Source organism: Quercus lobata, chromosome 6, assembly GCF_001633185.2.
Source record: "Quercus lobata isolate SW786 chromosome 6, ValleyOak3.0 Primary Assembly, whole genome shotgun sequence".
NCBI lineage: Eukaryota > Viridiplantae > Streptophyta > Magnoliopsida > Fagales > Fagaceae > Quercus > Quercus lobata.
Window position 1 is genome coordinate 5,331,774 of NC_044909.1, and position 20,593 is coordinate 5,352,366.

A 20,593-nucleotide genomic window follows, 5' to 3' on the forward strand; every position below is an offset into this window, starting at 1 on the left:
TTGTGTATGATTCCGCTAGTTTTAAGGCCTTGGGTAAGTTAGTGTTAGTGAAACATAATTCAAATACAACTGAAAGTAAGGCAAAAGTAAATCTAATTTGATTTGCAATATGACATGCTATATGCTTTCATCTACTAAGCTATCTACTTTCATCTATGAAGTATGGATATTGATGGTGAAAATAAAGAATTGACTATTAATGAAAGTTAAGAATGCCAGCAAAACTTGCATATGTTTCCATTCAAAGGTTGGAGTTACAAAAATACATGTCTTTCTAGAGCCCATTACCCTACAAAATTACCCTAAGTGCTAAAAATAGAAGAACTTATTTAGTTACATCTTTTGCCTTCTCTTTCTTCTTCTTCTTTTGCTGCTCTTTCTCCTTCTCGGAGGAAGAGACAGAAGTTGAAGTCATAGTAGGCTTAGGCACTGAGGAGGTGGAGCTTGGATTGGGAGGAATAGGGGTAGAACTAAGAGCAATACGGAGTGCTTGAGGATAATAAACCTTGTCTGCCTCCCTTAATTCGGAATCCACATTCACTCCTGTGGCATTCAAAGCTTCACCCCAAACTTCAAAACAGAAGGCTCAAGCAACGTCCCGAAGTTGAGTGGTCAAGCTCTGAGCAGTCTTGGTCATGCCAGTATCATAGGCGACCTGCTCAGCCCTTGCTTTCTCAGCATCCTTCCCTTCAAGCTGCTTCTGCTATTACTTAGTCTTCTCTATTGCCAAGGCTAGCTGAGTCTTAGCATTTTTCAGAGAAAGCCGTGCCTCCTTGGCTTATTTCTCGCGAATCCTACCGAGGTTGATTCAATGTTTTTGCGTACTTTTTCCACCTCGGCTAGGTGAACTAGGGCTTCTTTATGTCTTCTCTCAGAATCGGCATGGGCCTTCTCGGATTGCTCCAATTTGGTTTTTGCCTCACGGGTTTTGGACAGAGTGTGGTCCACCCATTCTTCAGCAACGAAGGATGCCTGCACCGCCTACAAAAACATATATGTTAGTACGTGGCTAAAAGTTTGATATATGGAGAGAAATGATTAAAGGCATACCTTAGCAAGGTCCTTCTTGAGTGATAGAAACCCTTCGCGCTTTTGCAATGACTGGAGCTCATGCATGTCTTCAGGAAGCAAGAGGGCCTTCTCTAGACATTCAGATAGTATCCCTGGTCTGCTCATCTGGGGATCCCTAAGGGAGGAATCATCCATAACTGGATCCCCTGAAATTAGTACAAAAGCTGGATTCCATTTAGAGGCCTTAGAGCGCAGCTCTCCCTCGGCACCTTTAGCGGACCCAGAAGAGGTACTCTTTTTCTGTTGAGCCTTAATGACTCTAGACTCTTTAGTAGGTGGCTATTGCGTTGGGAGGGTTATTTCCCCCTCCTCAGCACTCTCAGATGCTTTGCCCCTTTTTCTCTTCTTTTCGAGAGCATCATCGGAAGAGGCACGAGTGGGAGTAGGAGTTGGTGGCTAAGGCACTATAGGAATCGTGAGAGCATTACCCCCAGCATGTGCGGTGAGCAATGCTAGCAAGTTCGGGGTCTTCTCTTCTAGGACCATAGCTTCTGGGATATTGGTTACTTCTTGACTGGTACTGACGAGAGCAATGGCTAGACAATAATAAGAAGGGGCTGGGAGATCTTCAAGATCTTCCTGATAAAAGACTTCGAAGTCTTTATCTAAGTCTTCTTTGGTAGGTTTAGGCGCGCATTCTTCTTGCTTGTCATCAGAGGAGATGGGTTGTTCTTGGGAATAGAGCAACTTGGCTGCAAGTGAGGCTGGCAATTACGCGTCTTAGGTGCCAGACGGAGGAGGTTGTGTTAAAAATCCAGGAATGACCACATCAATCAGCGCTAGCCTTAAGTCTTTTGCTTTAATCACGTGCTTAGGATTTTGGAAGCACTTAGAAATTGGCTTGAATTTGAGGATCACATGCACCGTCCGGAGTTGCCCGTCTCAGTGGATAAAGATCTCTGACTGAAGGATTCGATTGAGATCTATAAAGTTTACCATGCTTTTGGTTGGGGCAATGTGAAATTTGTCTGCAAGTAAACAGAAACTGTAAATTATAAAGTGGTTTATTTTTCTTTACCAAAAAAAAAAAAGGGAATAGGAGGAAAAGGATGTCCTAAGTTAGTCTAAAGTCTGCGGAAACCTTACCTGGTTCCCCATCTTGGGTAGGACAGTGCAACCTATCATGCTAGTCACCCGAGACAATGAGGAAGTCTTCATCCATGCCCTTGTTCGACTCAGGTATACAAGAGATTAGCCTAACAAAGGGAACCCTACATTTGAAGTAGTAACCTCAAGTCTTTTGCCAGACGGAGGAGGTTATGTTAAAAATCCAAGAACAGCCACATCAATCAGTGCTAACCTCAAGTAGGGAACCTTACATTTGAAGTAGTAACCAGTGTCTTTTCCCTTTTGGCAATTGTATACCTAGTTTACGTCATTCCCCGTGAGGTTAATCCCCATCTTTTTGTTTATCATATCCACACTACTAAGGATCCTAAAAAGGTTGGGAGAGCATTGGGTGGGGGATAACCTATAATTAATAAGGAAATTCGTAGTCACCTTACCCATGGGAATTTCCATCCCACCTTCTATAAAGGCGATTATTGAAATAACTACCAAACCAGGTGGTTTGTTTATGACTAACCATTCGCCTAGTTCAATGTTAAATTTCAACATTGTCGGAATCCTATACCTAGCCCTAAAGGTGGCCATGCCTTCAGGAGTGTCAACTAGCCTAGCGAATCTACCCATGGATCCCTATAAGGTTAAAATATAAAAAAAGATAGCGAAAACAAAAATAATAGCAACAAGTAAATCTCTTTGTGGTATGGAGTATGAAACCAAACACACCTACATGCACTGGAAAGGATTCTCCTCGGACTATTGCTTCAAACAAAAAAAGCTAAAGAATAAGTAAATAGGACAAAATTGCTCTCAACGCCTTCTTATATAGAAGTAATAAAAAAAATAAAAATAAAAGCGGTAAAATTTCCGCTTATAAATTATGGAAAATGAAGGTCATAGGATCATCATCATGCCGTAGAACGTGGGGCGGGGGGGGGGGGGGGGAACAGGCAGTTGCCTGACGCAATAACTGCAGGAACGTGGATACTGAAGCGTTAAGGACGTGCAGAAGACAGTTGAAACGATATCTTCACGTGGGAGCGCGCCTAGCACGTACTACCCACCCAAGTGTTGCTAAAACCTTGCTCTTAGATCAAGCGTTAATAGCAAGGTCTTAGGGGGCTAATGTGGGGTGTCCTAAGACCGAAGAGAGTAAGAAATGGGAAATCCTGCACCCATTCATTTGTAAAGCGCATCTGACTCAAGAAGCTGGTTTACCTAAGAAGAAGATAGGGGAGGTGCTTAGAATCTGATGAGCGCCCAAATGGGTGAAAGAGCATTTTAGGAGAGGATCAGTGTGGTGGGAGGAAGCCTCCTAAAATGGTATGCCTCCCACCACCGTATTGAATGCTCTATAACAACCTTATCAATTGCATTAATGAAGAAGTGACCTCTGAACAATGTCTTCACAACTAGCAACCCATTTTACCACATTCAGTAGAACCTTGATGGGACAAGTAGCTAGAGAGGAGTTTTGGGGCGTACAGTAGAGGGTAAGGATGCCAAGAAGGAGGATATATAAGGGGAAGAAACTTTGCAAGTGAGGGGGAGGAGAAAAAAGAAAAAAAAAGAGTGAGAGATAGAAAAGTGAACAGTGTATTGCTAATAAAACCAAAGAAAAACTTATATAAGAACTTTTCCTTAGAAATGACCAAGGACTACTTTTTTCTACAATTGCTTGATTCATTCTTCCTTATCTATGTACCACTGCATCATCCTTAAGCTTAGGTAGCCATTCTATTGTAATTGTCTTCCCACCTCTATACTAAAACAATTCTATTGTTTGGGCTTGAGTTGAAGTGCAAGGCGCTACTAATTTAAGTGGGCTTGGGCTTCCAATTCAAGTTCTTAAAAAAATAATAATAATAATAAAACCATTTGACCACTGTGCCATTCCATAAGTATCAGTGTCTGTAAGGTGTGGGGGGTAAGGGTCGAAATTCAAGTTTCTAGAAAAGAGTTTCATACACATATATACTTAGATAATTCTAAAGTATAATTTTTATTAAAAAAAAAAAAAAAAAACCATTTGATTATTGACTTTTGACTCTGGAGTCAAAAATGAAAAATCAAAATGACTCGTGGGCTGTAACGGCTGTTTAGGAAGCGTCGTAAAAAAAAAAAAAAAAAAAAAAAAAAAAAAAAAAAAAAAAAAAACATTTTCCCCCTTTTCTTTTGTCACAGTAATTGTTTTTGTAGGGTCTTAGAAATTAGGGTTTTGAATGGCACTGTTACACTCTTTCCCATCCCAAATCTCATTGCTTCAACTTCAATCCCACAGACAATTCCCAATTCCACCATCAATCTCCCCACTAATTTCTTCAATATCACTCTCTGCACCAACCAATCTTCATTACCCATCCCTTCAATCACTTCGCTGTAGCTCAAGCTCGAGTTTTTCAGTACATGATGCGTCTCCTTTCACGAAAATCTTCATAAAAGGTAACTTTTTTTCACTAAATGGCGGACAAATTTGTTCTGGCTCTTTGGCAATATTGCTTATTTTTCACTCATTTCAGCTTTCTGATAAGTTTGTTCATAGGGCAGAGTCTCAAGTTCTGTTTGGTTTCTGAGAAAATGTAGGAAATGGATGGAATATCACGTTTTGAAGTGTTTTATTTTTTTAGTTTTTCTGGAGTTAAAAATTGGTCTTTGTACTTAATTATTTAGGTTGAAATTCAAAAATGTTATTGATTGGTACTAAAAGATTGTACCTTGCTTGGCATTTGTGAACATGTTGAGTTAGTGCAAATTTTTAGCCAATATAGACCTAGGCTGGTTTGAAAACTTTTACATGGTTTATATTGGAATTTGTTGCAATTGTGCTCGTAAATTTGTTAGATAATTAGGATGGCATTGTTCATAGAAATCTATAGGTGTTACTTGGTTGGCATTTCATCAGTTTTTCTTTATGTAGGATTCGATATATGGCATCTATTCCATGGGTGATTGCCTTTACCATTAGGCCGAGACACCAATGAATTTCTTTTTGGTGTTGGCAGGAGAGCCCATTAAGTGTGGGAGGTTGTATTTTGGACTTTTCCCTCTTTTATTAAGTAGTATTTTCACTGACTTGGTTGATTAAAGTCATGGTTTTGGTTCATTGGAATGGTAAATAATATTGAATTATTAGTAATTGGGGAAAAAAGAAGAAGCAAAATCAAGCACTTGTTTACATCTTTCTATGGTTTTTTTTTTTTTTTTAATTACAATTGCTGTTGCATTTAAGGTGGTAATTTTATTCAGCAAGCCATACTAAGTTGCCTTTGTAATTGTGCGGTACTGCTGTTCTTATTTAGATAAGGTTTTCCATTAATTCTTTGCAGAGAATAATAATTTTTCTGAAGCCTTTGGAGCTAACTGATGCAGGACTACCACAATCAATGTCTGAGGGACGTTTGCAGAGGACTTTTTCACAGTTTGGTGAAGTAAGCCAAGGTGAATTTCTCAGCTTGTATATTTTGAAGTTAAGGTGTTTCTGGAAGTAACTTCTAAAAGCTTCTTATTATTAATTGAAAAAAATAAAAGGACAAGCTTCTTATTCTAGTTTACCAAAATGTCATACTGTTTATGGATCATGCACCAGTTTAAGAACAGCACACTATGTTGCATGCTTGCAGTGCTCTTGTAGCACAATTGGCTGACAACGTTGGGGACAGGGGAGGTGTTGGGTAATGGAGTGTGCAAAATCATGTTGGAGAATTGTAGAGGCCCTTTGGCCTTTACCATGATTATAACCTTTTTTTTTTTCTTTATTGGTAATTATGCATGCACCTATGTTTAGTTTCATTAAAAAAAATTTGGGGTGCATGCTGCTTTTATATTGTTGAATTTTGAGGACAATGTTTCAGGATTACATGTGTTTCTGTTAACATCATCTTGCAGTGAAAATGATTATGGATACAAAATCCAGGCAGCCTTTAGGGTTTGCATATATCTGGTTTACTACAGAAGACTCTGCGGAATTGGCAGTGAAAGAGATGAATGGAAAGGTATGCATCTTTTGTAATAATCTGTTATTCTCAGTAAATTAGGAATCCAGTAAAATTGTTTTTCATAACACATGATTTGGTATGTGGTTCAGTTTTTTGATGGCAGGTTTGTTTATGTAACAATTGCAAAACCTGCACCATCCAAAAGTTGGAAGAGACCTTACAAGTTCTAATTTGAACAGTCTTAAAACTCTTTTGAAGTTATTAAAATTTTCCATTCCCAGGTGGGCAAAATTAGGTGAGAGGCCGATGAATGTAATGCAAAAATAATTAACACCACCAGTTGTTGGTGTATTTGGGGGAAAGGGGGGCACTAATTATGGAGTTAGGCTGTACCCATCAAAGTGAGAATTTTGCTACCAAGAACTGAATACTGCATTTACCTTTTACATTCATAAAACCTTAATTTAAGCTTTGTTACCCTTTATACTTTCATTTACGGATACAACATGTAACTTGTTGCGATTAGTATATAATAAAAATTGTTAGCGATGGTCAGTGTGGAACATATATTGTTCGAATCTCATTTAGCCATCTTATCTATTGTCAAAAAGTTGTCCTTGGTAATTCTCGGTTCAGATAGTCTGGAAGGGGAATTTCCAACTGTTACTTGGCCTTTGCTTTAAAGCAGTTGATGGGCTTTAAAGCAGTTGATGGTGTTCTTAGGTAAAATTACCACAATCACCAAGGTGTGATGTGTGAGGAGTAAGACTACAGGTACAAAGAGGAACGAAGCAGGTCATTCAAGTATTCACACTGCACAGTGAAGTTTAATATTTAGTTATTTACCAAGCAAATGCTAGTTTCATTGAGAATCCAAGTTTCCATTAACTTGTGTATTGCAATCATTTGACAAGATGTTAACACAAGCAACAGAACTTGTTCTATGGTAATAACAAAGGGGACAAAAATCATTTTAAAAGTGGGTGAAAGAAAAAAAAAGTGCAGATCTAGAAGTTTTTTATTCTAGGGTATCGGATTAAAGTATCGATATATTAGTTAGTGCACACCCAGAGCATGCTCATTCACGTGTATTTGTATGCATATGGGAAAAAAAGAGAGTATTTATTAATTTATTCTGTATAATACATTAAATAGGAAGCTCAATCAAGAATTTATATTAAATTATAATTATATCCCAATTTTGTGTCAAGTATTATTTTAATTGCACCCTAATTTGATGTCAAGTGTCTTTATATTTTAAAGGCACTCCAATTTTGTGTCAAGTATCATTCCAATTGTATTCTAACATTTTATATATATGGATTTGATTGTGGTTATTTTTAATTGTATCGGTACATATGCAAGAAATTATAAATTAGTTTTTTAATTATAAACTTAAGTCATAACTTATAATATATTTTTTACAAAATTATCAAGTTTGATATACAAGTTAGAAGATAATCTTTGAAAAAAGCTTATTATCTTCTTACACTAATAAATATACAAAAATTGTTTAGTGCCATCTACATGTATAAAAATAAATAAATAAAATACCTTGACATCTCCCATCAAAGTCAGACTCAACAATGGTAGTCTTCCATCAAGTTTATGTGATTTATAAGATTGTGACATTCAATCTCGATTTTTTTTTTTTGGTTGATAATCACGTTCAATCTTGATTATTCCTTCAAGTACTCTAATGAATTTAATATTTGAAGTCTCAATCAAGCATTGATAAACTATTAAAAGCTTAATTGAACAAAAAAACATTTCTACAATTCCCTATATTATGCGTCCATAAAATAAAATTTATAAGTCATAAGTCAATGAAACAGAATTCTAATGAAACATCCCTTTAAAAAATTCTAATGAAACCCAATAAAGTCTTATAAGATAAAATTTATAAGTCATAAGCCAATGAAACAAAATTCTAATGATACCCAATAAAGTCTTAAAAGTTACTTAAAATACAAGAACAACAAATTATATATAAGTAGGGTCATCTTATTTTTTGGAAGAATGTATCCTATCTCAAAAAATGATCCTCTATGCACTAATTATAAAATTGTTCGAATATCTTTTGAACTTCATCCTTTTGTCCACAAATTCAAATTATGAATAAACATAGAACATAATTTATTCCATCTTTTTTTTTTTTTTTTTCTAATTTACGAAAGTGGCATGTTGTGAGTGATAAAAAATAAAAGTTGAGTTAATGGTAGTTGTAGGGCCCTTGGGCCCAAAAGTTCATTATCTACACATATATTGGGCTTGTGGCCTAAGCCGAGAACAAGGATCTGCCCGAGGAGGAGAGATCTTCGTCAGAGGAGACTGTGTTGATGAATAAAAAGGTGGGATTTGATCATAATAGCTCAAGAAAGTGTGCCAAGGATGAAGGCGTCCTCAGCTAGACAAAGCCAAGGTCCCTTAAGAGATGGTTTATCAGCAAGAGTGATGATCCCAGAAATTTAGTTGGAGCGGACAAGCATTGCAAAGACATTAGATAAGGAGGAGTCCCAAAATATCTTAGGTGAAAGCTACTGCCTCCGCATTAAATGCATTGCAGCTAACTCTCTGACCGCATTAATATGGAAGTGAAGTCTGAACAGTGGATTTCAGCCTTACAACTATTACATAAGGACTTATGGGGAGTGCTGATGCGACAAGTATCCAAACCAATCGTCTAGAATGCACGTGGAAGGTGGAGATGAAAGTGAAAGACAGTATAAAATGAGAAATGAATGAGAAAAGGGGATCAGAAAAAGGAGGAAAGAAACACTGTAGTAATTAAGAATCAATCTTGTAACGTTACCTAAGAGCATTATATAAAACCATTGTCCTCGGACTTCGCCAAGGATGTTTTTTCTTCAGCATACACTTGTGTATTTTCATTCTTTTGACATCAAACCTACCTAACTTGTTGTTCGACTAACTAAAACCTAGTTTTTCTAACTCATTTTCTACAAATTCATTGTTTTGGGCTTTTTGGGCCTAAGTCCATTTATACTTTAGGCTTGGATCTCGAATCTGGTCTCTACAATTGGCGCCGTCTGTGGGGATTACTGGTGTGATAAAGAGTTTGATGTTCAACGATGGTAGGATCAAATCCAAACCAAGCAGAATCTGCGGGATCTTAATGTTAAGATCATTTCCATGAACTTGAACGAAAGAGAGACCAGGAGGGAAGTGTACACACTACCCACTTCCAGTAAGAGTCAATCTCAGGGTAAAAGTCATGTCTCTCATAAGGAGAATGCCAGAAACATGTAGAAGAAGATTGATCACCTAAAGAGAAGCTTACGCCATGAACACAGAAAGTGAGCTCCTTCAAACTCTTATTACTCTTCTGGTGATGAGAAGGACGAAGACTATAGACAGAGGTCAATGACTCCCCATAGCGAGTCCTTCTCATATGATGAAAACTACCGTCATGAACGCTGAAACAAAAATTCATCTTTGGGAGGCCTGGGAAATGATGCCATGAGTAAAGCACTCAACCAAATTTCCAAGTCGCCTTTCACGTGCTGGATTGAGGGAGTGAGACTTTCTCGACGGTTCACTTGACCCACATTCACCTTGTATAACGGCAAAACAAACCCTGTAGAGTATGTTAGCCACTTTAATGAAAGGATGGCTGTACATTCCAAGAATGAAGCCTTGATGTGCAAGATATTTCCATCCAGCCTAGGGCCTGTGGTGATAAGGTGGTTTGACAGTTTGAGGGCAGGTTCCATTGATTCCTTTAAGGAACTCACCCAAGCGTTTAGGTCCCGCTTTATTACGTGCAGTAGGGTTCCTCGACCTTTGGCTTCCTTGTTATCTTTGTCCATGAGAGAAGAAGAAACCCTAAAAACATCTTCGGATAAATATTGGGGGATATTCAATGAGATATATGGTGATTTTGAGGATGTAGCCATTAGTACTTTCAAGCTCGGCTTACTTGCCGAGCATGGTTTAAGGAAATCTTTGACTGGGAAACTTGTCACCAGTATACGCTAACTCATGGATCAGATTGACAAGTACAAGAGGGTTGAAGAGGACCAGCAGTAGGATAAGGGGAAAGGTAAGATTATCCCTCAAGAGAGGAGAGATTTTAGGTCGGACTGTTACAATAATATCAGAGCCCAAAGGGATTTTACTGGAGAGTTTGAACCAGCAACTTCTCAGGTGGTGAGCACTGTATTCAGAGAAACGGTGCATCAAGTTCTAGAGAAGATCAAGAATGAGCCGTACTTCAGATGGCTGAACAAGATGAATGGAGACCCTTTGAGGCACAACCAGAGCCTTTATTGCCTGTATCACCAAGAGTGGGGGCATACCACTAAGGACTGTCGGATGCTGTGGAACCATCTAGAGCAGTTGGTAAAAGAGGGGAGATTACAACAATTTAAGTATTAACCCAATGGACAAGGAGATCAATCAAGGGCAGAGGCTTAGGGAAGTGCTCCTCCAAGGCCCCCTTTAGGTACAATCAATGTCATTTTTGCTACGCTGGGGAGAACGGGTTCTCGCCCTTCCAGGGTGATGTCTGTAGCTAGATCACCAGCTAAGGGCTCCAACTCCTAACCGAAGAGGGCCAGACTGGAAATCCGACCTTCGTTGAGTTTCTCAAATGAAGACAAGATTGGAACTATCCAACCACTTGATGACGTTTTGGTGGTTACCCTCAGGATAAGGGGGTATGATGTAAAGAGAGTAATGGTGGACCAAGGTAGTTGTGTAGAAGTCATGTATCCTCACTTGTATAGGGGACTAAATTTGAAACCTGAAGACCTGACAACCTACGATTCACCTCTGGTAAGCTTCGATGGGAAGCTTGTTACCCCGAAGGGCCAGATTAGGTTGCCCGTACAAGCTGGCTCAGAGGTGGTGGAAATGGACTTCATAGTGGTGGATGCATACTCCCCTTACACGGCCATTGTTGCCAGACCCTGGCTTCATACCTTGGGTGCTGTTTTTTCAACTCTGCATTAGAAGGTTAAGTATCCGTCCAGAGACCGGATTGAGGAGCTGATAAGGAACCAATCCATGGCTAGGCAGTGCCTCGTGTCTGCAATTTTGCATCAACTAGCAGTTGAATCCTTGGCCATAATTAAGAAAGTTTTATAGCAATCAAAGTCTCTGGAATTATCTACAAAGAGGCCAGCCGAGGAGGCCAAATGTGAAGATTTAGAGAAATTCACCGTAGGTGATGATCCGAAAAAGGTTTTTCAGGTGGGAGCTTAGCTACCACCTCAGGAGAAGGAGGAGTTGGTGATATTTCTCAAGGAGAACGTTGATGTTTTCGCTTGAAATGCTTATGAAGCTTTGGGAGTGGATCTGAACTTCATTTGCCATCATCTAAATGTCAATCCAATGGCCATCCCCAGGAAGCAACCACCTCGGCGTTCGTCCAAGGAACACTCAGATGTTGTTAAAGATGAGGTGATGAAACTTAAGCAGGCTGGGGCTATTAAAGAAGTTTTTTACCTTGAATGGTTAGCTAACACCGTAGTGGTAAAAAAAAAGATTGGGAAGTGACGCATATGCGTAGATTTCATAGACTTGAACAAAACTTGCCCAAAGAACCCTTTCCCTATGCCTCGGATTGACCAACTGGTGGACACAATGGTGGGCCATCCTTGGATGAGTTTTTTGGATGCCTTTTAGGGGTACCATCAGATACCTTTAGCCCTGGACGACCAAGATAGGACAGCTTTTGTTACTTCTGTTAGAAACTACCATTACAAGGTGATGCCTTTTGGTTTGAAGAATGTGGGGGCTACTTACCAGAGGATGATGACCAAGATGTTTAAGCCACAATTAGAAAAAAACATTGAAATTTATATCGATGATATGGTGGTAAAAAGCAAGGTAGAATCCGAGCATGTTAGCGACCTCGGAAATATCTTTGCTATCTTGAGGTAACATAAGCTACGACTTAATGCTTCCAAGTGTTCTTTTGGTGTTGGATCAGGGAAGTTCTTGGGCTACATGATCACACACTGCGGGATTGAGGTCAACCCTGACTAAATCAAGGAAATCAACAATCTACAACCACCTCGGAATCCTAAAGAAGTCCAAAGGTTAACTGGGATAACTGCTGCTTTAAACCGGTTCATCTTTCAGTCAGCAGATAGGTGTAGCCATTTCTTTCAACTGTTGAACAAATGGAAGGGTTTTGAATGGACCGAAGAATGTGCCTTGGTTTTCCAACAGTTGAAAGAGTACCTTTCTTGGCCACTAATTATGTTAAGGCCCGAGGTGGACGAGGTTATGTTTGCTTACATCGTCGTAGCCTCCCACGCAGTAAGTTTAGTTTTGATCCGTGTCGACAGTGGTGTGCAAAGGCCAGTCTATTATATAAGCAAGTCACTACATGAAGTCGAGGTCTGGTACTTACCACTTGAGAAGGCCATTTTGGCAGTGATGCATGGCACGCGTAAGCTCCCTCATTATTTCCAATCACACACAGTTGTTGTCTTAACTCAGCTTCCGCTCAAATCTCTACTTCGAAGTGCCGACTACATAGGGAGAATTGCAAAGTGGAGCACGATCCTAGGGGCTTTTGATATCAAATATATGCCTCGCACCTCTTTCAAAGGTCAGGTCCTTGCTGATCTGGTGGCTAAGTTTGCCGAGACCCCATCAGAAGATATATTATAAGAGCAAAACATGGATGAAAATTCGGTTGGCGTAATTTCCTTGTAAGAGCCTTTGTCTTGGAAGGTCTACGTTGATGGTGCAGCTAATCACAGAGAATCTGGAGTGGGGCTAGTTCTAGTATCCACAGAAAAGATCACAATTGAGAAATCTTTAAGATTGGGATTCTCGGCTACAAACAATGAGGCTAAATACAAAACTCTCTTGGTAGGGATGATCATGGTTCAGAAAATGGGTGGAAAAGCAGTGGAGATATTCCCCGATTCAAGGCTGGTTATAGGCCAAATCCAAGGGGAGTTGGAGGTAAGAGATCTCAGAATGCAGGAATATTTGAGCCAGGTTAGACACTTACAATTTGGATTTAAGTCTTTTGTTTTATCACAAGTTCCTAGAAGTAGAAATGCACATGCGGACTCTCTTGCCACACTGGCAACCTCCCCGACACAGGGCTTACCTCGGGTAATCTTTGTGGAGGACTTGTGCAAACCTTCTGAAGTGGGAAGGAATGTGGTTTATGTTCACCAAATAAGGGTGGGGCCTAGCTGGATGGACCCTATTGTGCTATTCCTTAAGGAAGATGTTTTGCCCGAGAATAAATCCGAGGCTGATAAAGTGCGAAGAAAAGCTCCTCGGTTTTGGTTGTCTGAGAACTAGAAACTATATAAGAGATCTTTTTCTAGCCCGTATCTGCTATGTGTGCACCCTTAAGCAATTGAGTTACTCTTGGAAGAATTACACGAAGGAATTTATGGAAGCCACACGGGGGGCAGATCTCTGTCTCACAGGGCCTTCATACAAGGCTACTGGTGGCCAAACATGCAAAAAGAAGCACAAGACTATGTGAAGAAGTGTGACCAATACCAAAGATTTGCACCAAACATTCACTAACCTGGAGGAATCCATAATCCCTTGACCAGTCCTTGGCCTTTCGCTCAGTGGGGCTGGGACATTGTAAAGCCTTTCCTTAAGGCAGCGGGGAATAAGAGGTATCTGTTGGCCAGCATGGATTACTTCACCAAATGGGTCAAAACTGAACCACTGGCAAATATCAGGGACGTGGACGCCAAAAAATTTGTTTGGAAGAATATTGTCACTCGGTTTGGAATTCCTCATACCCTCATCTCGGACAATAGACTTCAATTTGAAAGTAAAACCTTTAGGAGGTACTACTGCGATCTAGGAATAAAGAATAGGTATTTCACTCCGACCTATCCACAAGGAAATAGGCAGGCCAAGGCTATGGGCAGGCCAAGGCTATCAACAAGGTTATTGTGAGCAGACTTAAAAAAAGACTAGACGACGCAAAGGGGAAGTGGGTGGAAGAACTGCCACACGTCCTTTGGACATACCGGACTACACCTCGTAGATCTACTGGGAGACACCTTTCTCAATGACCTATGGTGCCGAGGCTGTCATTCATTTGGAAACTGGGTTCCCCACACTGAGAACAAGTTCTTTCGCTCTGAGTGGCAACAATGGGCTATTGGAAAAGAGCCTAGATTTAATTGAAGAATGGAGAGAAATTCCATGGTCCAATTTGCTTACTATCAACACAAGCTCAAATAAGGATATGATACTAACGTGAAGCTAAGGCCACTGGCACTTGGAAACTTGGTTCTAAGAAAGGTTATGGGGATTGCCAAGAACCTAGCGTGGGGGAAGTTGGGACCCAATTGGGAGGGGCCCTATCGTATCACATCAGTGGCTAGGATTGGAGCATATTATCAAGAAGATCTAGAGGAAAAGGATGTACCACGCCCCTGGAATCTATATAACCTTAGGAGATATTATTATTAATGGAGATTTTCTTCACCCTATTTGGGTTTGTTGTATTGTTTGTCATATGTCCTTAACATCTACCTAAGTATCAAACAGAACCTTAGTCATGCCTTACTCTTCGAACCACATGCCTTGGGAAAATTAATAACTTTTAATCATTGTTTTAAGTATTAAACAGAACCTTAGCTATGCCCGGTTCCTCGGACCACCTGCTTTGGGAAAATTAATACTCCTTGACATCTACCTAAGTATCAAACAGAACCTTGGTCATGCTTGGCTCCTCGGACCACATGCCTTGGGAAAATTGATAACTTTTAATAATTGTTTTAAGTATTAAACAGAACCTTAGCTATGTCTGGTTCCTCGGACCACCTGTTTTGGGAAAATTAATACTCCTTGACATCTACTTAAGTATCAAACAGAACCTTAGTCATGCCTGGATCCTCGGACCACATGCCTTGAGAAAATTGATAACTTTTGATCATTGTTTTAAATATTAAACAGAACCTTAGCTATGCTTGGTTCCTCGAACCACCTGCTTTGGGAAAATTAATACTTCTTGATATCTACCTAAGTATCAAACAGAACCTTGGTCATGCTTGGATCCTCGGACTACATGCCTTGGGAAAATTGATAATTTTCAATCATTGTTCTAAGTATTGAACTAGACCTTGCTCGTGCCTGGATCCTTAGACCACACACTTTGGTTAAATCAACGTTTTCTATCAAATTGCTAAGGGTCAAGGCAAAGCCTTAGTTATTGAAGACTTCTTGGATTACAAATTTAAGGTAAGTTAGTATCCCTTATTGATGACTTCAATGTCAGGTAAAACCACTTCAAACAGCAATGATTTTTACTACAACAAGAGTCACAATGAGATGCTCATGAGCGTCATTTAAAGCATTTACAGGCTTATTTATATTTGTTCAAGAGATGATTATCCTTTTGCTCCTTTAAAATTACCAATAAGTAAGGAACGTAGCACATTTGAAACTATATGCAAGTAATGTTGTAAAGTATGTTCTTGAAATTGGAATTATCCCTTGTCGAGTTGGTGGACTTAGTAAATTTCACTTATTATTGCTGCCAATCATATGAAATGGGAGAAATTTTCTGTCACTCGGGTAGATTAGTGAGAGAAACTCTATTTTATCACTACTTTCGTTAAATGTTAGATAAAACAAAAATCATATTGACTTCAATATGTAAGTAACAAAGCGAAGAAGAAAGAAAACGCCCATAATTTTCATTAATAACAGCCTTAAAACAAGGTAGATCAAATGCAAAGAGGAAAGTTGATTACAAATTGTTTTTTAAAAAAAAAAAAAAAAAAAAAAAGACAACCTATTGCTTCATCTTTATTACAAGTTTTTTTTTTGAGTCCTTGAGAGGTTGTGTACTTGCTGCCATGGAGGATGCTTTGGCCTTATCCTTAGGATCCTCTTTTCGAGGTACGGTGAGAGTTGCCAATACCAGCTCCATGCTTTTGGAAGTTTCTTTTTCCTTTGAGGGATCCTTTGGAGCAATTGGAGGTAAGCCAGAGCCTTGGACTACATCCTTATTGATCTCCCCTGTCTTTAAAGTGTCCTCAGCCTGCTTTGCCCCCTCTGAAAGAGTGTTGGTTGCAGGAGGAACTTTGGGTAGGCTACCTTGAATGTCACCTACCTCCAAAGACGCTGGGTCGGCTTTAGAGTCCGAAGAGCTTAAAGGGCATATTGCTGGGAGGTAGTAGACGTTTTCTACTTTCCTAAGCATGGAAGAAACCTCAACCCTGGCTTGGTTGAGGGCTTCATCCCATACCAGGGCGCAGTAAGTCCTATATACGGCAGGGACCTTGGCCCTAAGGGCGTCCTCGGTCTCGGCCACCCTAACATCATACCCATACTGCTCAACTTCATCCTTGGCCTTCTCTGCCTCATCTTTGGCCTTCTCGGCTAAAGCCTTGGCTTTCTCAACCTCCTCCAATTTCTTTTTCAGTGCAGCAATTTGGGTCTTGAAGAAGGCCAGTTGGTCTTCAGCACTGCACAGCAGTAGCCTTTGGCTTTCAGCTTGCTTTTCAGCATTTTCAAGGGTGGTTGTTGTGTATTTTCTTTCCTTTTCCTCATCTTGCAGCCTTTTCTTAAGCTCTTGGAGGCTCTTATCGGCCACCTAAAAGGCCTCCACAGCAACGATACGCCTTCCTTCATCTGCCGATGGCAGTAGTTGGTCATCTCTTCTGCTCGGAAGGAGGCTTGAACAGCCTGCCAAAGAGAGAAACGAGAATTGGAAAAAGAAAGTTAAGGAAGCAAACTAAGAAGTGAAAGAAAAGAAGAGATCATACCATGACCAGATATCTTTTGAGGCTGAGGAAGACCTCATGCCTCTTCATGGACCACAGCTTGGCCATGTCCCTAGGAAGCAGTAAGGCCAGCTCCACTACATCGGTCACATAGTCGGCTTTTCCTCCTTGGAAGTCCCTAATGGAGGCGTCAGCTAATAAAGGGACCCCATCTAGCATTGGCGCGGGGAGCCAAGCTGAGGGCTCGACCTGGATGTTGCCTCTCCTCTCGACACCCCTCTGCCCCACTTTGGCCTGCTTAGCCACCCTTTAAGCCTCGTCCTCTTGAGGGGGGTGGGATTTACTATCATCCACCACCTCCTTGCCTTTGCTCTCTCTCTTCCTCTTCAGGTTAGCAGGTCCAGGCGGGAGGGGCAAAGCAAGTGAAGGAATGGGAGGCTTAGTCTGGGCAGTTTTCACTGGTGCATCCCTCCCCGACTGGGACTCTATCAAATCCATCAGGCTGGATTTTGGTTTGCGTTGTATCCCCATTTCGTCAAGTATTGGTGAGAATGGTGGGCTGGGATCAGGAATTAAAGTTTCTGGGGACAAAGGTCAGTTGAAGGCTTCAAATTCATCCTTGGACTCTAGTACTTCAACTACTTCTTCTTCTTTATCGGTAGGTTGAGAAGAACCAGATGCACTAGCTGTGTGTTGGAAGGGAAGATCTACTCTAGGAATATCCTCCAGGATCGATTGAATGAAAAGATCACCTTCCCGAACAGGTTGGGTGGAGAAGGTGCCTTCTGGAACGGGGGCACCTTCGGGAAGGAGAAAGGTGAAGATGAGGGTCTTTGGCTTTGATCACGCACTTCGGTGCTTGAAAGCCGGACGAGATTAGCTTGTATCCTAAGATTATGTGAGCCGCTCACAGATGGCCGTCGTCGTGTACAAAGACCTCGGCGTGGAGTATTTTATCTAAACTTTCCTTGTTGACCAAGCTGAGATTCGGCTCAGCGGTGCGTTTGTCTGTAAATTCATCAGGAAAATAGAATTTTATCAGATATGAAAATACAACGAACCAAAAGAAAGGACTTATAAATAAGTACCCTAGACCTAGTACCCCACCTGGTTCTCCCTTTCTTGTCGGGCAGGGGAGACCATCACTCCACTCCCCTGACAAGATCAGGAAATCTTTGTTCAGCCCCTTGTTGGATTTGGGAAGGCATTGGATGAGCCTAACCTCGGAATACCTTGATTTCAAGTAGTATCCCTGCCCCTTTAGACGGTGAAGATTATATACCCAATTAACATTGTGGTGGGTTAGACCTAAACCCATCTTTTCATTGAGGGCATCCACGGAGCCTAAGATCCTAAACATATTAGGGGCACATTGAGTGGGAGCCAACCTATGAGCTCTAAGATAGTCTATAGTGACTCCACCCATAGGGATTTTTATCCCTCCCTCTATGAAGGCAATCATTGGGATTACTACCTCCCCAACTTGCCTATCTTCGTGCCATTGACCCTCACTACAGTACCTAATGCCTACTCCTGGGGGGATCCTATAACGAGCCCTAAAGTTTTCTATTCCCTCCTCAGAGTATACTAGACACTTAAATCTACCCATTTCTATAAGGGTTTGGAGGGAACTTGAAAGATTTGATGGAGAAAAGAGGGCTAAGAAGGGGAAATGTATGAAAAACAGAAAAACGTATGGAAAAATAGAATGTAGAGATTTAGGAAGACTTACAGAAATAAGGAGGGTCTCCTCGAACAGACTTTAGATATTTGTAGAGATCACGAATGAAATGGGAAAATTGGCAAATTCAGTGTATGTGTGTTAAAACTAAGTGAATGCTAAAAGTAAAAAAGAAGGTTTGATTTGAGCGATATTTATACCAAGAAGAGAGTAGAGAGCGGGAAAGTTCCCGCTCAATTTCCAGTGAAGCCCTTAACCGTAGGATTCGCATCATACCGTAGAACGTGGCGGACAAGGAGCCACAAGAATTTAATGAGGACGTGTCTCGAATGCTACAACGCCAAGAGTGTGTCTTGGGTAGTCAAAAAGGTATTTTCATAAGCAGAGGAAGGGCAAAATGGGCACAGAGCTAATATAGGGACATCGAAATCCTCATTTCTTCTCGAGGAGCCAGAAAGAAGAATCTCGAGGAGCTATTGTAGGGCCCTTGGGCCCAGAAGTTCATTATCTACCTGTATATTGGGCCTGTGGCTCAAGCCGAGAACAAGGATCTGTCAGAGAAGGAGAGGTCTTCATCAGAGGAGACTGTATTAATAAATAAAAATGTGGGATTTGGTCATAATAGCTCAAGAAAGTGTGTCGAGGATGAAGGCGTCCTCGGCTAGACAAGCCGAGGTCCTAAGAGATGGTTTATTAGCAAGAGTGACGATCCCAGAAATTTAGTTGGAGCGGACAAGCATTGTAGAGACATCAAATAAGGAGGAGTCCCAAAATATCTTAGGTGAAAACTGCTGCCTCCATATTAAATGTACTGTAGCTAACTCTTTGGCCGCATTAATGTGGAAGTAATGCCTGAACAGTGGATTTCAACCTTAAAGCTCCTACATAAGGACTTATGGGGAGTGCTGATAGGACAAGTATCCAAACCAACCATCTAGAATGCACGTGGAAAGTGGAGATAAAAGTGAAAGACAGTATAAAATGAAAAAGAGTGAGTGAGAAAAGGGGATTGGCTTGGGCCTTTGGATTCCCCATGAGCAAATGGGCCTGGCCCATAAATTATTGGGCCCCACAATAGCCCCTCAAAACCCTGCTGTCCAACATCCTGGTTGGAATGGGGGGTTTTGGTAATACCAAGCCTTTATTGTGACTCACTTAATTCAGCCTTTGACTGACGCTGGCGACTCTTCACCTGCCCAAAAAGTGTACCGGTCTACAAGATGCTCCTCTTAATTTCTTCATGATGCGCCTATGCCGTTTGGTTATCCAAAACGCGTCTTTAATATCTTCTCTTCACGAGACCTCCTAGATTTGACGGTTATTGATGGCGTGGGGGGACGAAACGGGTGTATTCTTGTCTGCAGATTTCCTCGGGGATCTGCACACATTAAGTATTCTCCTCTTCGTCCCCTATATAAAGAGGAGAAACAAGAATCGTTTCTCCCACAGATGAATCCCTTTAATCCCTCCAAGATTTGAAACCCTTAGATTCCTTCCGGAGTTTACTTTTACTCTCCGGTTGTTTCTTAACCTGAAATACACTCGCCATAGCAGTAAGCAATGAAAAAACCATTCCCCTCCCAGAAACGCCCTGTCCTAACGAAGCTCGAAATGGCTCGGTCAGGGCAAGGATGGCGGAGACTTAAGATTTGTCCCCCCTTCCTTTCAGCCAAAATCCGAAGCAGGGGCTCATCACGTCAAACTTTCGGCGTGACTGAGTCGAGAGTTCCCATCATCGTAACCAACCGCTCTCTTACGAGCATACCTAATATGGCCCCAGTGTGTTAGGAGTCAGGAACGAGGCAGGGACTAAGTGTCTCTGCTTCTTCCTCTCTTCGTTCACTGGTGGCCCCCTCCGCCTCCCTTTCTTAGTCTTCCCAGCACCAGATCCCTCCTGGTGCTTTCACTTCTCCCTCTTCTGCTCCTTTTTCTTTCTTTTCATCTCTTCTCTCTTCTTCTCCTCCTTCTTTACTCATGTCCTCCATCTTCCTCATTCATCTCCTCCATCCTCTTCTTCCTTCTCCTTCAAATTCTTCTTCCTTCTCCTTCATCTTTTTCCAAAGAAGGTTCTTCTTTCGATATGAGCAATACTGAGACAGAGATTGGAGAGACTTTGAAAACGAGTTTAAAAGACACCTGAC

The 20,593-nt window shown here is 41.0% G+C and overlaps 1 protein-coding gene across 3 annotated transcripts; it reads left to right on the plus strand.

Annotated features, from left to right (window-relative positions):
* Positions 1–4,296: 4,296 nt before the first annotated feature.
* Positions 4,297–6,631, plus strand: LOC115994088 (organelle RRM domain-containing protein 6, chloroplastic-like). Of its 3 annotated transcripts, XR_004093116.1 has the most exons (5): positions 4,297–4,578; positions 5,054–5,160; positions 5,463–5,574; positions 6,022–6,128; positions 6,221–6,631. XR_004093116.1 is itself a non-coding variant. In XM_031118115.1 (4 exons), exons 2-4 carry the CDS (start codon positions 5,520–5,522, stop codon positions 6,299–6,301), a joined length of 243 nt encoding a protein of 80 aa, XP_030973975.1. In that variant the 5' UTR covers positions 4,297–4,578; positions 5,463–5,519; the 3' UTR covers positions 6,302–6,631. The 3 variants fall into 3 exon arrangements, 2 of the variants coding, with proteins under 2 accessions (XP_030973975.1, XP_030973974.1); XM_031118115.1 differs by lacking the exon at positions 5,054–5,160; XM_031118114.1 differs by lacking the exon at positions 5,054–5,160 and having other exon boundaries at positions 5,506–5,574.
* The last annotated feature ends 13,962 nt before the right edge of the window (positions 6,632–20,593 follow it).